Source organism: Silurus aristotelis (assembly GCF_946808225.1).
Source record: "Silurus aristotelis genome assembly, chromosome: 13".
NCBI classification, from domain to species: Eukaryota; Metazoa; Chordata; class Actinopteri; order Siluriformes; family Siluridae; genus Silurus; species Silurus aristotelis.
Window position 1 is genome coordinate 1,278,122 of NC_139586.1, and position 18,872 is coordinate 1,296,993.

General features: G+C 43.2%; 1 protein-coding gene across 2 annotated transcripts; it reads right to left on the bottom strand.

Annotated features, from left to right (window-relative positions):
* Nucleotides 1-919: 919 nt before the first annotated feature.
* On the bottom strand, nucleotides 920-18,656 carry pla2r1 (phospholipase A2 receptor 1). Of its 2 annotated transcripts, XM_083557993.1 has the most exons (30): nucleotides 18,216-18,530; nucleotides 14,620-15,000; nucleotides 14,350-14,523; nucleotides 13,413-13,577; nucleotides 13,185-13,298; nucleotides 12,909-13,058; nucleotides 11,103-11,291; nucleotides 10,567-10,724; nucleotides 9,894-10,004; nucleotides 8,304-8,416; nucleotides 8,051-8,220; nucleotides 7,740-7,951; nucleotides 7,447-7,592; nucleotides 7,276-7,360; nucleotides 7,012-7,147; nucleotides 6,502-6,537; nucleotides 5,840-6,000; nucleotides 5,350-5,414; nucleotides 5,084-5,178; nucleotides 4,881-5,017; nucleotides 4,652-4,769; nucleotides 4,437-4,576; nucleotides 4,212-4,347; nucleotides 3,879-4,117; nucleotides 3,621-3,807; nucleotides 2,705-2,836; nucleotides 2,432-2,554; nucleotides 1,901-2,077; nucleotides 1,604-1,639; nucleotides 920-1,180 (listed from the first exon to the last, which is right to left on the bottom strand). In XM_083557993.1, the coding sequence occupies exons 1-30, from the start codon at nucleotides 18,394-18,396 to the stop codon at nucleotides 972-974; spliced, it is 4,476 nt and encodes a 1,491-aa protein (XP_083414119.1). In that variant the 5' UTR covers nucleotides 18,397-18,530; the 3' UTR covers nucleotides 920-971. The 2 variants fall into 2 exon arrangements, with proteins under 2 accessions (XP_083414119.1, XP_083414120.1); XM_083557994.1 differs by lacking the exon at nucleotides 14,620-15,000 and having other exon boundaries at nucleotides 18,216-18,656.
* Nucleotides 18,657-18,872: the final 216 nt, after the last annotated feature.

The following is an 18,872-nucleotide window of genomic DNA, read 5'->3' on the forward strand; positions in this document are numbered from 1 at the left end:
ATACAGCTGTGACTCGGAATTCTTTCAGTGTAGGGATTAACGCTGGATTTGGGAAATCCGGGTCTTTCTTTCCCTAATAAGGCTGCAGCAGTAAAACACCAGGCGCTGAAACGAGATAAAGTGCTCGTTTAAAAACAAACAAACAAAAAAAAAAAACGACACGCAGATCCGTTTCCGATCAAACAGGATTCGGGATCGTTCACAAGAATAAACGCTCATCCCAAACCCCCCCGTGTTCAAATACTGATAACACTTGAGATTCTGTGCTGTGCTTCCAAACTAAACAAATCTCGCTGTTGTGGGCTGCTGTGGCTTGGGTGTGCTGCGGCTGATTTCAAAAGCTTTTAAAGACCATTATTCCTGAAGGAGTCATTGTTTATTGTTCTAATCCAGGCTGGAAGAAACTTCCTGCATGACAAGGCTTTCAAAATATGCCTTCTGAGAACATATTTGTGTGTATGCACATGTGTGTGTGTGTTGCTGGAAGAAAATTCAGCACAGGATCGCTGCAAAAGCCAAAGAAAATGGATGGTGTGTTCGATTAGCAGATTATTGTATGCTCATGAAGATTCCCTTAATGCTACTGATGACTGGACCTTCGCTGTTCCCTTCTTTATAGATCATGTTACTGTTGGAAAGTATCACATCATCATCACGTGTGAATAGTGCTGCTGCTGGTTACAGCAAAGAGAAGCATTAAACAAAGAGATGCCCTATAGGTTTCTCTCTCTAGCTCACACACACACACACATACACACACACACACACACACACACACACACACACTTATTTTATTCGTACTATCCCTATAATCTATGCCCTCCCTACCCCAGTCTTCACTCGAGTAACCAAAAAAAACCTTTTGGCTTTAGTCAGATATTCCCCGTCCCAAAAGCATGACCTCAGAATATCCACCCCACCCTACCCCACCCCAACCAAACATCTCTCACACTCATACACACACACACACACTAATTCCCTGCATGTGTCTCTAGATCCGTCAGAAGCACGTTGCCGTCCGAGTCTGTGGTCTGTGATCTGTAAAAGGCGCTTCCGAGAGACGGAAGCCTCCGGAACCCCAGCGTGTTTCTCTTGTAGATAAACCACAACACTCCGGCCATCACGGCGAAGAACAATATGGCCACTAAGACGGCAGCTGGAACAACTCCGTGGTGCAGGCCTGGAACAGGAAAAAAACCTCATTCGTTTGTTTTCAACATACCAATTTTTCTCCTCTAAATCAATTTCACAGTTCTGGACCTATTTAAGTCGCAAAAAAAGCACAGGAACGCAGGGCGAATCACGCCTTTCTCAACAGCATGCCATCATTGTTTTTTATATCAGAATGATATAGATAAAATCATCCCTTCGCACAGACGATCTCACAATTATTCACTTAAAGCGTGAAGTCTCTCTCTGTGCATTCGTGCATCATCGTGTTCTGAGAGCCTTTTTTTTCGAGCTGAAACATTCGGCTGAAACGCAGGGAGATCAATAAGGCGGCTGAGACTCGCGAATGATGAAATTTGCCCTAACGTAATCAAATAGCGTGCTCAAGTGTAAGTGCGGTGAAGGCTAGCAAGCAAAACGAGAGAGCTTTTACCCGTTAGCGGCTCCACCTCGACCTCTTGGACGGGCACTGTCGATAAGACAAAAGAATAAAAACAACAAACACATGTAAAATCGCTTGGGTTTAGAAAACGCCATTAATTATTAGATAATTATAGTAAAGAATATATATACAGTATTCTGTATTATGTTTCTGGATCATTTTAAAAGCTGGGGGGAAAATGATCGACTTTGCAAATCAATGAAACAAAAATACGAATTCCAATATCTTGAAGATGTACAGATGTAGACGCAAATGCAAAGGTCCGAGGTCATTAGAATGTGTTTGCACCTGAAAGTGTTTTGCATATGAAGCCAAGCCTGTTTGTACAGTCGACCAGGAGCCACTGGGCGTCTGATACCCGCGTCGAGACACACGTGTCTGCGTTCATCTGCCTCGGATCCGGAGCCTTCAGGCGCCAGTTTGTGTAGTCCAGCGAGGACCCGTCCAGCCAGCTTAAAGCATCCTCTGCGAAATGGAACGTTGGATTACATTTTACACATCATTTTCTACTGTTTCGTTATTATAAATTGAGACTCTTTAAAAATGGTCAATTCCAGTACCCTGGACAGTTCTTTTAGTTTTGGGAATCACTTTTATCTGGAACAAAAAAGGGTTGCTAATTAAACCCCTTCTTTTTTTTTATTTTAAAGAAAGTTAGAACCCTTAACTATCATACAAACCCACTTTTTTAAAAGCTGGAACCACCCTAGGAACCCCATTAAAAAAATTTAAACCCTTATCCATCATAAAAACCCTTGCAATACCCTTGTTTTTTGGAAGTACCATGAACTCAATCTTAAAGTTAATCATCTTTCTTACTGTCCATGTTGTAAAAAATCCCCAGCCAGACAGTCTCGGAGCCGTCATAAAAGTTCTTCATGTGTTCCAAGAAGAAGCGGTTCTCCTCCTCGTCTCGGATCGTCAGCACATCAGAAGAATTGTCTGGTCATTACAGAACCAACACTTAGTATATGACTGTATATGAATAGTATATGAAACTGCTGCAACAAAGAACAGAATAGATGCGCTTCGCTTCATGAACACCAGGCGGCGCACTTGTAACATGACTGCAGTACGCATTGGCTGCACTACCTTTTTTCCTGCAGTGTTCTCTGGCTTCCTCTAGAGACATTCTAAAGACCATAGGCTCGAAATTATAGCAGCTTCCACGGAACTTCACCCAGGTCTCAGGGCAAACCACCTCAGAGGAGAACGCTATACTTTCTGTATGGAGAAGAAAGAATGATAAAGATGCTCAGGGGGAGACAAGCACTAATAGAAATAAAGAAGAAAGGAAAATTTTGAGAAGAGAAGAGAAGGACGAAGAAGACAATGAATGAGAAAAGAAGAAAAGAGGAAAAAGAGAAGAGAAAAGAAGAGGTAAAAATGCATGAGAAGGGAAAAGAAGAAAAAAGGAAGATGAAAAGAGAACGAAGGAAAAGAGAAAAAAGAGAAGAAAAAATAGAATGAAAAAGAGATGAGAATGGAGGAGAAGAGAAAAGAAAAGAAGCGAATGAAATGAAATGAAGGAGAAGAAAAGAGAAGACAATGAAAGACAAGAGAAGAGAAAAAAGAGAAGATAATGGAAAAAAGAAGATAAGAAATGAGAAAAGAATGAACGAGAACAGCAGAGAAGAGAAGAGAAAAGAAGAGAGGAGAAAATAGAGAAGAGAAAGGAAAAAATGACAGAGATGAAAATGAAGGAGAAGAAAAGAGAAGATAATGAAAGAAAAGAGAAAATAAAATTGAAGAGAAGAAATAAGAAGAGATGAGAAGAGTAGAGTAGAGTAGAGTAGAGTAGAGAAGAGGAGAGAAGAGAAGAGTAGAGAAGAGAAGAGAAGAGAAGAAATGAGAGAAGAGAAGAGAAGAGAAGAAATGAGAAGAAACGAGAAGAGTAGAGTAGAGTAGAGAAGAGGAGAGAAGAGAAGAGAAGAGTAGAGAAGAGAAGAGAAGAGAAGAGAAGAGAAGAGAAGAGAAGAGAAGAGAAGAGGCAGGACATTTCTCTCACTAGGTGGCGGTGTGTAGCAGAGGGCTCCTGTAAGAGGCATGTTACAGTCAGCTCTTTTCCAGTCACCGCTGATGTCGATAAACACACAGTTTCCCAACATGACAGAATCGTCCTCGTTGTTTTCCGCCGTGTCCCAGTGCGTAAACATATTATTACTTCCGTCGATCCAGCGGTAATTGATGCCGTCCTGCGGAGGGGGAGATGTTCAGTGTCCTCAAACACACACGTGTACAAATGTGTCCTGTACTACATACTTACATCCTGACTCAAAAGTCCGATCCAGTGTGGAGCTCCCAGACGGTTGACCAGGACAGTGAGGTACGCCTGATGAAACGGGTCAGTGATGCTCACGAGCTTTGCATTTTTCTCCACACAAGCAGTCAGGGCCTGGTACCAGCTCATGTTGCCACGGACAACGCGGTAACTCCGGTTCTTGTACTCGGACAACTCGAGGGAGGTGGGGCCAGGATACGAGTGGGCGGGACGTTTGGTTTTGTCTGAGTTGGAGGAAAAAAGGGGACATTTCCATCTTACGCGTTCATGTGATCTAACAGTAGAGATACACAAATCCATTGTATCACATGATCACACCTTGTGGTTTCTGACACACAAATCCGTAGCCACTCTGAGTGCACTTCTCCTTGTACCACTTCCCAGTAAAGTGAAAGTTGTGAGTATTGGACAGGACAGTGCACAATGGTTCTATTCCTTCGCTCAACCACTCATCCTGCAACACACACACACACACACAGACACACACACAGTCCAATCACATGCGTTTAAATACACTCAATCGTGAAACAAATCTCCACATACATTATCGGAGTGCTTGGGTTCTTCGGGAGACCAGTTAGTATAGGTAACAGGCTTCCCATTGGTCCACTGCATGGTGTCTCCATCCTTCAAGCCGATCCAGATTCCATCAGACTGGCCGTGAAGCAGCATGGTGATATAAGCTTCAAAGAAAAGAAATAATCCTCCATCATCATTTTAAATTCTACAATCCAGATTATGATGTTAAGTGACCTCACCTTGTTCGATCTCATTCTCGATTGTACCGAGCATGCCTTGGAAGCCGGAGCAGATGGACTGAGCATCTGCCCAGCTCTTCCCCTGGTCTGGATGGGATGGGAGATGCAGCAACAGACACTGGGGGGGGGGGTTGTCAGAAAAAGAGTTTGATAAAAAAAAAAACTCATGGGCAAATGGTGTCGTAAAAACCAACATGATTGACGCTTGATTAACTGTATGAAGTTTCACCTTGTGGCCGAAGTAAAACCAGTTTTCTGGGCAGGCGCCAATGAAGTGAGGCTCCCGCTGGGTCTCGACCAGCGACGCAGTCCTGCGCTTACACACGTAACCGTGAGGATCCATGCAATGTCCTGTTGACCACGCCCCTGTAGAGAACGCAGAGTGAGATTGTGCTTTGGTTCGGTGTATGAGAAGGTTTCGGTGCTGCTTACCAGTCGTGGACATAAAGACGCAGTATTGTCCAGATCGTCTCGAAAGCTTTCCACTTTTCCAGTTCTCATAATTCAGAGCCGTTCCATCAGACCAACTGTAGAACACAGAGACACAACCAAGTGATTAGAAGAATCATGTAAGTAAGAATGACATAAATCTCAACCATGCTGGACCAACATAGAAGTTCAATAAAGAACTATGATGGTCACCAAATACGGACCAACATAGATTTCTTCATCAGAAAAATATCAATATGCGAAATCACCTGAAGCCTTCATGTGCACTGTTAGCTGAGAGACCAATCCACCAATCTGGAGCACTAGAAGCAGCCTAAAAAAAAAAGAGAAATCAGCCCTAATTTTGGTCTTTCACACCCATTACAACTCCAGGATGCACTAAATATCTGGTCTACAACCCACCATGAAGGTATGAAGTTCTTGCATTCGCAGAAATTCTCTACTATACAAGGTGGTTTCAAAAAATCAAAAAGTTTCGAGACTAGTTTTATAACACACCACAAGATGGCAGCACAAGGCTGCACACACAGTCACAGGGAGCACCGACCTTCATAAGTCAGTGTACAGTGGTGCTTTCTGACCATGGGGACTATTTTGAAGGTGATAGTGTGCTAACTATAGATATGTGAAGTACTTTCAAGAAAACAGAGCTCGTCTTGAAACTTTCTGATACCAAATCATTCCAAGATGCGGAAAAAGAGAAAGAGATTCCACTCTGGTATGAGTGTGTTTACTTACTTTCATCATGCGTTCTTTGACGAAAACCAGTTCCTCTTTGGAGTGTAAGGACAGCAGGTCTGCTCCCATCATCTTACACACGAACAGCACGATTTCCCACGGGAATGCCTGACTGGCCAAGAAGTACTCAGCTCCACGGTAGAACACCCACGGCTCATTCTCTACACGGTGGAGATATAACATTAGCTATGCTTACAACCACTTTGATCAGCAACATTTCTTGGCTGATACGAACCAAAAAAGCGAGACCTATCATTCTTGTGTATGAATGAATCTCCAGACAAAACAGACAAAAATCTAGTGGAACATCTTCTGAAAGTTATGATGGCAGCAAATGGGGACCGTATGTGAAACGGGACGTTCAAGAATCACACGAACCTTTGGAACAGGATTCACTTGTCCTGTACATATGTTCTGAATGTGCACGTGTGTGATTATAATTTCGGATTCTGATATTACATGGGGTCAATATGGACAATTCTACAACAAGTGATGAACATGTGAGTGTGTGTGTGTGTGTGTGGGGGGGGGTGTTTGTATTTGGGGCAACTCGTTACTTCCTTATATCATTTCCTCGTTACTACACGATTATTTCATGTTATCAATCAAAAATCGAAGACACAACTTTTATTACAGTCCGCATGCACTCCTGGTTCACTTACGGTTGTTGTACCAATAAGGCTTTGTTAACGTCACACCTGAAGAGGAACAAAAACAAGTCTTAGTCGTGCAATCATGATGTCAAATTTACACTATTTGGACAAAAGTATTGGGACACCTGACATTTCCAGCCATATGTGCTTTTTCCCCCAAACTGTTAGCACAAAATTGAAAAACGTACGATTGTACATCTTTGGATGTTGTGCAATTAAATTTTTTCTCCACTTAAGTCCTGAACCTATTGAACACCTTTGGGATGAATGGGATCGTTGACTGCATCCGAGGCCTCCTCACTTCACCTAAATTTACTAACGTCCTTGTGTTCGAATGAGCACAAATCACCACAAATCTAGTGAAACATCTACCTGGAAGATTGACGCAAACAGCATGGAGACCAAATGTGGAATGGCATGTTCAATCTAATGCTCAGGTGTCCATACAGTTTTGTCCATATATTTGTAATGCTAGAAATATGGTGTCTAACACACACATATGGACAATCTGAAACCCACCTCTGGGCACCTTGCAGATCCATTCATGTTTGGCGTCGCAGGGTCGAGGTGTGAGAGTGTTGGTTAGATCGCTGTACACCGCACAGTCGTGAGTGCTCAAATCCTCGTTCTTGTCCTCTAGGAAGGATTTCACCACCTACAACAGACAAGCTTTGGAGCTAATTCCATTCACTTGCAAAGAGAGACGTGAACTTACAAAAGCGTCAAAGCAAAGATCATGCACAAAATATATCCATTTCTTCATCTCTTCCTCCTGCTCCTCACCGGTGTTCCGTCTGACCACTCCCAGGCTCCGGCAGACTGCGGATCTCTTTTAGTGAATCCGACCCAGAACCAACGACCCTCTGTACTGGAAGAGAAGAAGAGAAAACATGGACAGATAGACCAAATGAGAGAAAAAGGGGAGCAGAAATCCATAATGAAACGTGAACCAACCTTTCGAACATCTTCGTCAGGAGCTGTTTGACAAACGCCTGGTCCTCGTAATAGTGAAAGCTGGCGAGGTCTGCTCCAAGAGCCCGGCAGAAAAACTCCGCTTCGGCCCACGAGCGCTGCATCAAGATCTTCTCATTGTGGTACACCTGGGAATCAATCCGAACGTCAAGACTTTCAGAGAACGCGATGTAAAAAGAGAACCTCACACAGAAGGTTCTGGTCAGATAGAGGAGGAACGATGTGTGTTGATGATCAGATTCCTTGTATCAAAGAGACTGGAATACATTTCAGACCTTGTAGCAGTGATGCAGACCGGGATGACTCTCCCATCCGTCGTGACAGGGCGTCAACAGGTCAACATGCGATGTAGGAACGAGGGCATCTGGGTAGCTGGTGACGCTCTGCTCGCACACTGCTAAGGCCTTATAGGAATTGCAGTTCTTCACCTCCCAGTGTCCGAGACGCTGTCCTCCGTTCATCGCCACACAGCCTCCACCGGTCACTACTACAAAACATATTCACATCTGATTACAATCCACACCACAGTCCCCACGCTCTATCATACATCGTAGCCGAGGGTTTGATTCCAGCACTGCTCACGCACAGGGCTGATAACGGTTCCAGTTGGTGTAGCTCAGAGGTGCTGTCATTCCGTTCTGCATTAACCAATGATAATCCCCAGTCCTGTTCTGGTCCTGGAGCGCGGTCCAATAAAACTGCGGCACAGAATCGTTCCTTGCGCTAATCAGGCTGTTCAGAAATGCTTGCTCGAATCTGCGTAACCATAAAAAATATGGTACTGACGATTTTGGCATTGAAACGGTAATGCAGAAAAAAACAAAAAAACGACGAGGTACCTGTCCTCGACATCAACAAGAGAGGATTTGCAGTAATATCCCTTCACCGCATCGTTGAAGGTCTGCTCCTGGTCTGCGATCTTGTAGCAGGAGTTTCCCTTCCTCTTCCAGCCCTTTAATTACAGATTCGTTCGAGCAAAAAAACGAGGCACTTAAAAGGAGACTTCATGAGCACCTTTGTATATAAAACACGCTCGCATCTGCTACACTTTTACTATTTAGAAAAGTGACCAATAATCTGTGACTGATATTTGATTGATTTCTCGTCGCCAAACTGTTTTTAAGACCTTAGTGATCAGATCCCAACTTCTACTCTCTGTCCTCATGCATATTAAATCGAAAACCTGATTTACAAAGATTCCACCGTTACTCAGAACATAGACAGAAATACCCCAATACACTCAAGAAACCTTCTCAAATGCGTGTTTTCTTCTAATCATACTCAGGCACATGGTACGAAGGCCCCTGACCGTGCCCATCTGGTAGATGGCAACTAGCTGTTGAGAAATGAGCAGTTTTTAGGGTAGGTTCTGCTTCAGGGGTCAGTAGGAGGGGGCAGATCTCCATCAAGCTGCCTGACTTTGTTTTCACAACTGCTCTTCATTTGGCCCTGATTACACTGACCCTCACACACACACACACACACACACACACACACACACACACACACACACACACTCACACAAACACACGAGCATACTGTGTGTAACATAAACTAGCCTGAAATGATCTCGAGCCATCTGCCACCATTTACTTACTGTCTCTTTTACGTCTCAAATGATGCACCAGTGGATTATGCACTGTAAATGCCAGTATGTGTGCGAGGACGTATGTCTGTGCCTTCACAATTCATTCTGGATTCACACACTGTCTTCTTTTGTCTCTGGGCATGTTGCCGCCCATGTTAGTTTGTCATTCTCTGACAATCTCTGTCACGATGCCAAATTCTTGCCTAGTTAAATTTCAGGCTGACACATGTCAACTGCTGAATCGGACTATTGTTTCTCTCTGTTACCCCATTCTGCAGGCTCTCCCACCCCACTTTTTTGTTCCATCTAAACTCCTAGAAACCTGCACAGACCCTGTATTTGTACCAGAAGCCACCCTGTACCACTCTGCAAATCAGTGTGTCTCCATGCACAGGATAATAAAAAAGCATCCAGATTGGTCATGTGATCAGAAAAGTAATGCCAGTCATTTATCTATTTCTTTACTCATTTGTCTCAAGGAATGAGAAATGGCCATGTGGACACAACAAGCCATTACAACTATGCAGGGTGGGATGGTGGGAATGAAAACCATGAGAACTTTAATGATGTTCTGAGGTAGCTATATTACGAATATAGATGCTAAGATCTGGGTGGTTTGTCTGGAATCTATGCTCTTCATCAACATGAAGCATGAACAGGGGAGGTGGTTGCTTAGTGATTAAGACATTGGCCTTTGGATCCAAAGGTTGTGAGTTCAAATCCAAACCACACCAAGCTGCTACTCCTGGGCCCCTGAGCAAGATCCTTAATCCCATAACTGCTCAGCTGTATGAATGAGATCAAAGTTGAAAAGAAAAGAATATTATTTGCTGTGTATAACCTCAGAGCAGCCTTCATCCCATTCTCCAGTTGGGTGCAGGGGTACAAGACCGACAGAGCGACAAATGGCTGGATGCATCTCCTCACACTCCGCAAACTCCCAGTTTCCGTTCTGCAACGCACAAACACACGCAAATACACACGCTATCACAATCACTTAATCGATTTATTAACCAATCAATAGCAACGCTAGGTGATTTTAGCTACAGAACAATCATTGTATTAATAATTACCGAGGTGGTATAAAAAAGTTTCGAAACTAGTTTTGTAACAGTCCAACAGATGGCAGCACAAGGCTGCACGCACAGTCACATGGAGCGCTGACCTGCATAGGTGTGTACATCAAGAGCTGTGCAAATGGTGCTATCCTGGCCACGTGCGTTACCACGTCTGCTATTCTGACCCCGTGTCCCGTGATCATTGTGGAGATCCGGCAGGAATCGCAGAAGGTGGTTGACACGAAAAAAAACTTCCAGGATACATTTCAGAAGTGGCAGGAACTCTGGGAGCACTGTATTGCTGTGCAAGGAGACTATTTTGAAGGTGATAGCGTGTAAACGTAGATACACACTTTTCGATAGCACCTCGTATACCTTATATTCTCAATAATGGGATTCTGAGATGATTAAGAAATGCAATGGTACACCAAGACAGCGCTCAGCGCCGGATCTCACCTTCTTGTCTGCGACAACACACGTGCGCTTGTCTTCACGGCGAGGAGACGGCTGCTGCCGTTGCCAGGGTGTAAGAGTGATGGGTGATCCATCTGACCACTCAACTCTAGGAGAACCAGCCTCCATATGCAAACCAATCCATACCTTTGAGTCAGAGGCTGGAACCCAAATAGAAAACTATAAGGGTTTTCAAATGCTATATGCATACAATATATGGACACAAGTTTGTGGACATGTTCCACATGTTGTCTCCATTTTCTATTTTATTAAGCTCCACTCTTCTGGGAAGATGTACCACTAGATTTGTGGAGATTTGTGCTCATTAGGAGACAAGTGAATTACTAAAGTTTGGGTCTCCTCATTAAAGTGACTGGAAAATTTCATGCTAGCTCATACCAACAGTTTGGAGAAGAACCACAAATGGCTCAGGTGTCCAAAAACTTTTGTCCAGATAGTGTATCAATAACTCTAACTAATATATATATATAATTATTTATACTTTCCAGTTAATCAAATTTAGGCAACGTTTTTATTACCGTTAATAAGGAGCGCTAGCAATAGCTCCTGCTCAGAGAGAGAGTGGACGCTGGCGAGTTGAGCCCCGAGACTCTTGCACGTGGTCGATGAGTTGTCCCAGCTTCCCTTCTCATCCACATAATGATAACAGAAGCCATTGTGATCGACCCAACCGTCGAGACACACAGTCCTCTTATACTGCCAGTTTTCTGAATCAGGAAGTAACACATTACAAGGTCAAATGAAAAGCATAGCTCTTGCTACAGTGTAAATATGTAAAGACGTTCAGACTGCAGGTGGGCTTTAGCTGGTTGGTCCTGTAGAACATTCACAGACGTTCTACACTCAGGATAGCATGGGAAAAGAGTGTATTATAATGTTCTGTTGAGTATTTGCTTTTACAAATGATGGAGTTTAGCACAGTTTAAAAATATTTTCTCTCTGACTACAGAATCAGAAATCATAGAATTTTTGCATACAAATACGACTTGGATGGATGGATGGATGGATGGATGATAGATGGATGGATGGATGGATTTAGAAATGAAAGAATACATGGTTAAATACTGTATGGTTAAACATAAAGGATGGATGAGTAGGTGGATAATAGTTGATGAATATATTTATGATTAATACATTTATAGATGGTGGGATGAATGGACGGATGAATATTGGTTTAAATGGATAGATAGATGGAAGGATGGATGGATGAGTGGATGACTGGCTGGATGGATAAAAAGATAGATGGTAAAATAAATGATTGAATAGATAGATGGATAAATGGATGGATGGATGGATGGATGGATGGACAGATTTAGGAATAAATGGATACATGGTTAAATAAGTGTTTGAATGTATAGATGGATGGATGGATGATGGATATATCATTGAATAAATGTATGAATGGTGGGATGGATGAATACATTTTGGTTCGAATGGATGGACAGATGGATGAATGAGTGAATGGATGAATGGAGGGATAATGGATTCATGAATGAAAGCATAAATAGACGGATGGATGGACGGGTGGATGGATGGATTTAGCGATAAATGGATGTGTTTAAATATTTGCTCGAATGTATAGCTGGATGGACGAGTGGATGGACGGATAGATGATGGATATATTGTTGAATGGATGAATGAATAAATATTGTTTTAAATGGATGGAGGGACAGATGAATGAGTGGATGAGTAAATGGAGGGCTAATGAATGCAATCATTTATATTGGAATGGATGGCGGGATAGACTGGTGAAAATATAGAAAAATGGATGAATGAATGAATAAAGTGATGGATGAAATATGGGTAGATGAATACAAAGATGGATGGATAGATGAATAGATGGATCTGGTGTGTATTATTGAATGTATAGATCATTCTGATGAGTATAGATTTGATGTGAATGAAAGCATAAATGGACAGATAGAGAGATGGATGGAAGGATGGATGGATGCATAAATACATGGATAAACTCAGGTATCAAATGTGGGTGTTTAAATGAATAGATGGATGTATGATGGATCTGAGGTGGATTATTAGATCTACAAATGGCTCTTTATGGATGGATAAGTATAGAAGACGTGGTTTAATAAAGAAATGGATAGATAGATAGATAGATAGATAGATAGATAGATAGATAGATAGATAGATAGATAGATAGATAGATAGATAGATAGATAGATAGATAGACAGACAGACAGACAGACAGACAGACAGACAGACAGACAGACAGACAGACAGACAGACAGACAGACAGACAGACAGATAGATAGATAGATAGATAGATAGATAGCTGAACAGATGGATAAGTAAATCAGACTTGTTACCAATAGGCTCGGCTCTCCTGCTGTTGTGTGTTTTCTTGCAGATGTATGGCAAAGCGGATTCACAGGACAAGCTCTGCCAGTGCCCCTTTCCCACATCCGAGTTAAACACCCCACACAGCTTGTTCTGCCCCACCACGACTGACATCATGTCTGACCACGAGAGGAAAAGTGGAAAAAGAGGGGAAATGGGAATTATAGGGTGAATAATCGACACACACTGAATTCCAAATATCTTCCTATTCACTATACATATACTCAAAAAGTATTCTCTCTGACCTGAAGTATACTGCAGCAAAGAGAATGGAGATCCATCTGCCCACTGCCACCCCCCATCGTGACTAAGGTGGTTCAGCCCGGTCCAGACGAACACCCCCATGTCTGCAAGTCTGTCTGTGGAGAGAAATGATGCAGTTTCTGCCTTCAGATGCATTAATTATGCAGAAACATGCACCTTGTGTCTGTGTGTGTGTGTGTGTGTGTGTGTGTGTGTGTGTGTGTGTATACCTTTGATGTAGCTGTGCTCTGCAGCGTGTGTGATGGACAGAAGACTGGCTCCCTGTGACTGACAGGAAGTGAGCGCTTGGCTCCAGGTGAGAAGAGAGTACAAGTTAAACTGATAACAGGCTTTCAGGTCGGTGCTGTTCTCCCAAAATGAATCACAACCAGAACCTGTGAAATACACACAGACAGAGTCCAATCAATAACTTGCAATATACGATATATGGACAAAAGTATTGAGACACTTGTCCTACCACAAAGCTGGAGGCACACAATTTTTGAGGACGTCTTCGGATGCGGATCTTGAGTTACCTCTTATAGAGCTCTGATCTACACCCCTACTGAACATCTTTGGGATGAAGGTGAACGCTGACTGCACCCCAGGCCTCCTTACCTTCTTACCTATATCAGGACCTGACTTTACTACCACCCTTGTGGCTGATGAACACAAATGTCCACACTCCAAAATCTAGAGGAACATCCTCCCGGATGAGTGGGGGGAATTATAAGAGCTCTTATAATAACCTTCACTATTCTGGGAAGATGTTCCACTAGACTTTGTGGGCATTTCTGCTCATTTAGATGAGGTGAGGAGGCCTGGGGTGCAGACAACACTCACATTCATCCCAAAGGTGTTCTATAGCAGGCCACTGAAGATCTTCCACTCCAAGCTATTGAAAGCATGCAAGTTTGAAGTACACGTGAAGAAAACATTACATTCTACAACATCCATAGACGTTGTGTAGAATTGTGCACCTTTTTGGTAACAATTTGGAAAATAATTAGATGTCCCAATACTTTTGCCTATATAGTGTATATACACCACCCATGCACCAAAGCAGAAGATTAACATTTATAGAATTTGATCTTCTAATTGAAAATTCCAACGCTATTGGACGACACACGTAATAAATCCGATCATAAAGTGTGTTACGGCGTGTACCTGCAGTCGGACAGAATCCCCACTTATGGTCCTGGTCGTATCTGCTGGTGGTGGCACACCAAAGGTGCTGATCCTCTCTGCCGTCTGAAGTACAATCCCAGTACCACTTATCACTGTACTTGAAAGGCAGGGCACATGGCATACCCTGGGCATTCCCGAGGAGAGGGTGGATTTCTACAAAGACAGAAACACACACGAGTTGTGAATTTGAGTTCATTTGACTTTACCATGTTGATCGAATATATATATGTTTATAAGAACTCAATTTGCCTTCATAGGGGTAAGTACAGGGCGCCTCTCCAAGCTCCCCATAGATCCTCCACTCGTGCATAATGGCCCTCTTTACAGTCACCCGAGAGCCCATGACAACTAGTTTCTTCTGGGTGGCGCCAAACAGTGTATAGCCGTGACAGCGCCACCACATGAAATATAAAGAAGCATCACAGGTGAACATGCCAACTTCAGACTGCTGGCTCGTCGAGTTGATGCCAAGGCACTTGCTGGCACCGAGGTTAAAGAGGCGATGGCGAGACACCCACTTCCATAATGAGCCGTAGGTTGGGCGATCACAGCTGGCCAAGGAGACCCCCGAAGAGTTGGCGAAAAGGCAGAGACGTAAGGATGCACTCTCGAGAAGGAAGGCACCTTTACCTGTGATGAAGATGAAACACATACGTGCACAGGTTACTGAGAAGAAGAGTAAAACAAAGATCTCATGGTCAGCAGTTGGAACCTCAAACAGTCAGAGGTGGTGTCAAAGCGTTTGGGGTCTGACGGTGCTAACTGGTGCTATTCAGACCATGTTACCATTTTATCACGCAAAACAAGTTAGAACAAAGAGCAAATGTGAAACTGGACAAATATATGATTATTTATATGATATACGTGAGTGGTCTTCAAGAGCAACTTCCGCACCCACCCTACCCCAGATTCGAGTCCAGTGGACTTTGCCCTCTTCCCAAAGATGAAGATCCAGCTCAATGCTGGGAGCGGGGACTATTTTGGAGGTGATAGTGTGTCTTCTTCTTCTTTTTTTATCTTCTCCCATTAGTGGGCGCCACAGCGGATCATCTGTCTCCATACCCCCCTGTCCTCTACATCTGTCTCTTTCACACCAACTACCTGCATGTCTTCCCTCACCACATCCGTAAACCTCCTCCTTGGTCTTCCTCTTTTCCTCCTTCCTGGTGGCTCCATTCTCAGCATTCTCCTACTGATATACTCCATGTCCCTCCTCTGCAAATGTCCAAAGTAGATAAATAAAGTACTTTCTTATAAACAGAGCCAGTCTCAAAACCTTTTGATACCACCTCATAGACCTTCACCCAAATGGGAATTCTCAATGGGTAAAGATTTTTGCATGCAAGCCCATGCTAGATGATGCTCAAGACTCAAAGAGACAGAAATTAGAAAGGACAATGATCCACACAATGATCCACAAAGACAGCGCTGCGAGGTCATATTACAGGGTGAGGGGCTTTTCTCTGTCTGTGACATGAAAGTGTAACCGAATACCTAATCTTGTGACAAAAACACAAAGACGCAGCTTCAAACGTGAGCCCTGCGTGTAAAAACCCAGACGGTCGATTCAAGGAAAGCTCCTCAATGGTTGGTCTGGGTCTCTGAGACGAGCCCAGAGGTGGAAATACTTGGGTCTGTCTTTACTTCTGACCACTAAATTACATTCTTCACATTCATGCAATTCAGGGACGAGTGTGTGGGGGTGGGGTGAATGGGGAAGTGGAGTGTCTCATACGATGAAAATAACAACTGTAAGTCGTTCCATTCATGTTTATTTGCTCAGACAGCCCCAGTCTTTATCCACTGAGTCATCAGAAATGAAATCATATGTTCTACTGGAAGGGCATGAGCTCAGCACAACACATCTACACTTTTTTTTTCAATTTTGAAAGACATTTTTATCTACTGTATATAGAGAGAGATGAGATACTCTTCACCCCTTTTCTGAAGCAGTCTGGTCCGATTTCGATTCCTATTTCCTCACAATGGAATTCAATGCAATACAGTACAATGGAAAAATATGATGCTCTGCATTTCAGTATGGTGTAGATTTTTTTTTCACTTTTACTTCTTTAGTTCACACACAGCAAATTATCAATTTACTCAAGTGCCTTTTGAGTTTTAATGCATAACCCCTTAAAAAAAAACACGTCTTTGAAGCGCAAAAACAAAAAAAAAGAAAACAAACGAAATCAAACCAGATGTTTTTTCTTGTTCTGTCTCCAGGACGATGCAGCTCTACCTCTGCCATGTTAATCTCTATTCTATGTGACTCTCAGGATACGCCTCAGGAAAACTATATATATATATATAGTTCATTCTAGCTGCAATAATGGAAGATTCTAAAGTGTGTGTGTGTGTGTGTGTGTGTGTGTGTGTGTGTGTGTGTGTGTGTGTGTGTGTGTGTGTGTGTGTGTGTGTGTGTGTGTGTGTGTGAGCTTGATGTTGGGATTAGTTCTCACCACTGACCACCCTGCTGGATAATGAGTCTCTCACACACATTTTTCTGTTTCCTTTTTTCCTTTTGAATGAAACAAGATTGAATGGAGGTGGGAAACAGGAGTAAGAGGGAGAAAGAAAGAGAGAGAGAGAGAGAGAGAGAGAGAGAGAGAGAGAGAGAGAGAGAGAGGAGAGAGAGAGAGAGAGAGAGAGAGAGAGAGAGAGAGAGAGAGAGAGAGAGAGAGAGAGAGAGAGAGAGAGCACCACAGCTCGTCCTGTTTGCTGTTTGTGCCTCCCATTAAAATGCTGGACAAGCTCCAGATGCCCACTGAGTCTTTCCGTTCTGAAGGCCAGAGTCCATCCATCCATCCATCCATCCATCCATCCATCCATCCATCCATCCATCCATCCATCCATCCATCCATCCATCCATCCATCCATCCATCCATCCTAATTGCTACACACACCATTTAACTGGCCTTGATATGGTGTGCCATTAAAGAACAATTTCCCAAACAGAAGATCTGCAAACATGTCATGATGCAAAATCACAGCAGACATGAGAATATTAAAACACATTGGGTTCAAATGAATTATTAAAAGATTAGTGATGGGCTTAGTCCATTTTGAGTCTTCACTGTGAAGAACGAGTCTTCTCAAAAAGTAATTCATTCATTTTCTTCTGAGCAACACGTTGCAAAATCTGCGTCGGTTATGTACAGGAAACTGCGCAGTTTAACTCTCGACTCCTGTATTAACAAATCCTTCCTTGAGACGACTCATTCCTCCGAGTCCAGTTAAAGACTCGTTCAAAAGGAACTAATCGTCCATGAACGACATCACAACATCTCATGAGTTCTATTGTCTCGAGTCTTTGTCACATGACTCAAATAGACACTATGCAGTTATCACACATACTGTATAGATTATTGGAACTACAGTCAAAGTTGGTGTGTGTAGACATTTTTATTACATTTCTGATCAAATACACTAAATGGAAAAAAAGATTAGTGTATTTTTATGAACCAAGACTAAAATCACACCCAGTCCCCTGACAGCCAATCAGATTGGGCTCAACATCTCAGTGTTTAAAAGTAGGTTAAAGATTCTTGCCCATACACACACACACACACACACACACACACACACACACCTTTACATTAATGCTGATTATGTCTGAGGATAAAACAGCATGTAAGTGGCCATGTATTTTGGTGCGAGAAGCTCAGTAGCTTCTGCACTTCTCCAGGCGCCAGAGATCATGTGAGCGCATTTTGCAGAGCGCAGCAGAAAGAAAAAAAAAGAGCAGAAGGTCAGAATTGAAAGTGTGAAACAGCGGCCCATGGTGCGGTTCCGAGGCCGCGTTTACACTTCTGTATTTTTTTGGGGTGAGATCAAAGACTTACTGTGAAGGTCGGAAAGTTGACTTTGCTCCAAAACTTCATGTTGTGTGGAGGCAGCAGGATTAGGATCAGGCGCAGCAGCAGAAGGAGCAGAACTGAAGCTGGTCAGAAGGAGAAGCGCAGTAAACACGGCACAAACCTCCGCGCAGAACAGCTGCTGAAAAGTTCTACTAAGTGCTCTCATTTCCACAGCTGGATGAAGAAGAGTTCCTCCGAGCTGAAAGAAGAGCTCATTCCTGGTCTAGGACTTCCCAGTGCAGCTGGAATGAGCTTCTTGTTCGCTTGTTTCTTTCTTTCTTTTTTCTTTTCCTCTGCAATTTTCCGCAACTTTTTTTTTTTTTTTTGGGGGGGGGGGGGGGGGGGGGGGGTTGGTGGTTCTACGTCAGCAGGGCAGGCAGGCAGGAGGCAGCGCCGAGCCGAAGGTCCCCCCCTCTCCGCGGGCTCGACCCGGTTCTGGGCGGGTTCCGCTCTGTCACGCGCGCCTCAAACTTAAAAAGCGCGATCCCGCTTAATCCCTTTTCGATCAGACTTACAATAATCGTCGGTATCAGTACCGATATTTATACACGATATCACTGTCAATATCAACTAAACTTGTGACATTAACCGAATAAAAATATGAATTATAAATTTTAAAACATTATGAATCGAATTGTATTT

Coding starts and splice junctions, on each gene's coding strand:
- pla2r1 (XM_083557993.1), bottom strand. CDS start 18,396: ATGAGAGCACTTAGTAGAACTTTTCAGCAGCTGTTCTGCGCGGAGGTT. Junction 10,725..11,102: donor GCTAGCGCTCCTTATTAACG/GTAATAAAAACG, acceptor TTTGGGTTCCAG/CCTCTGACTCAAAGGTATGG. Junction 2,555..2,704: donor AGAACACTGCAGGAAAAAAG/GTAGTGCAGCCA, acceptor TGTAATGACCAG/ACAATTCTTCTGATGTGCTG.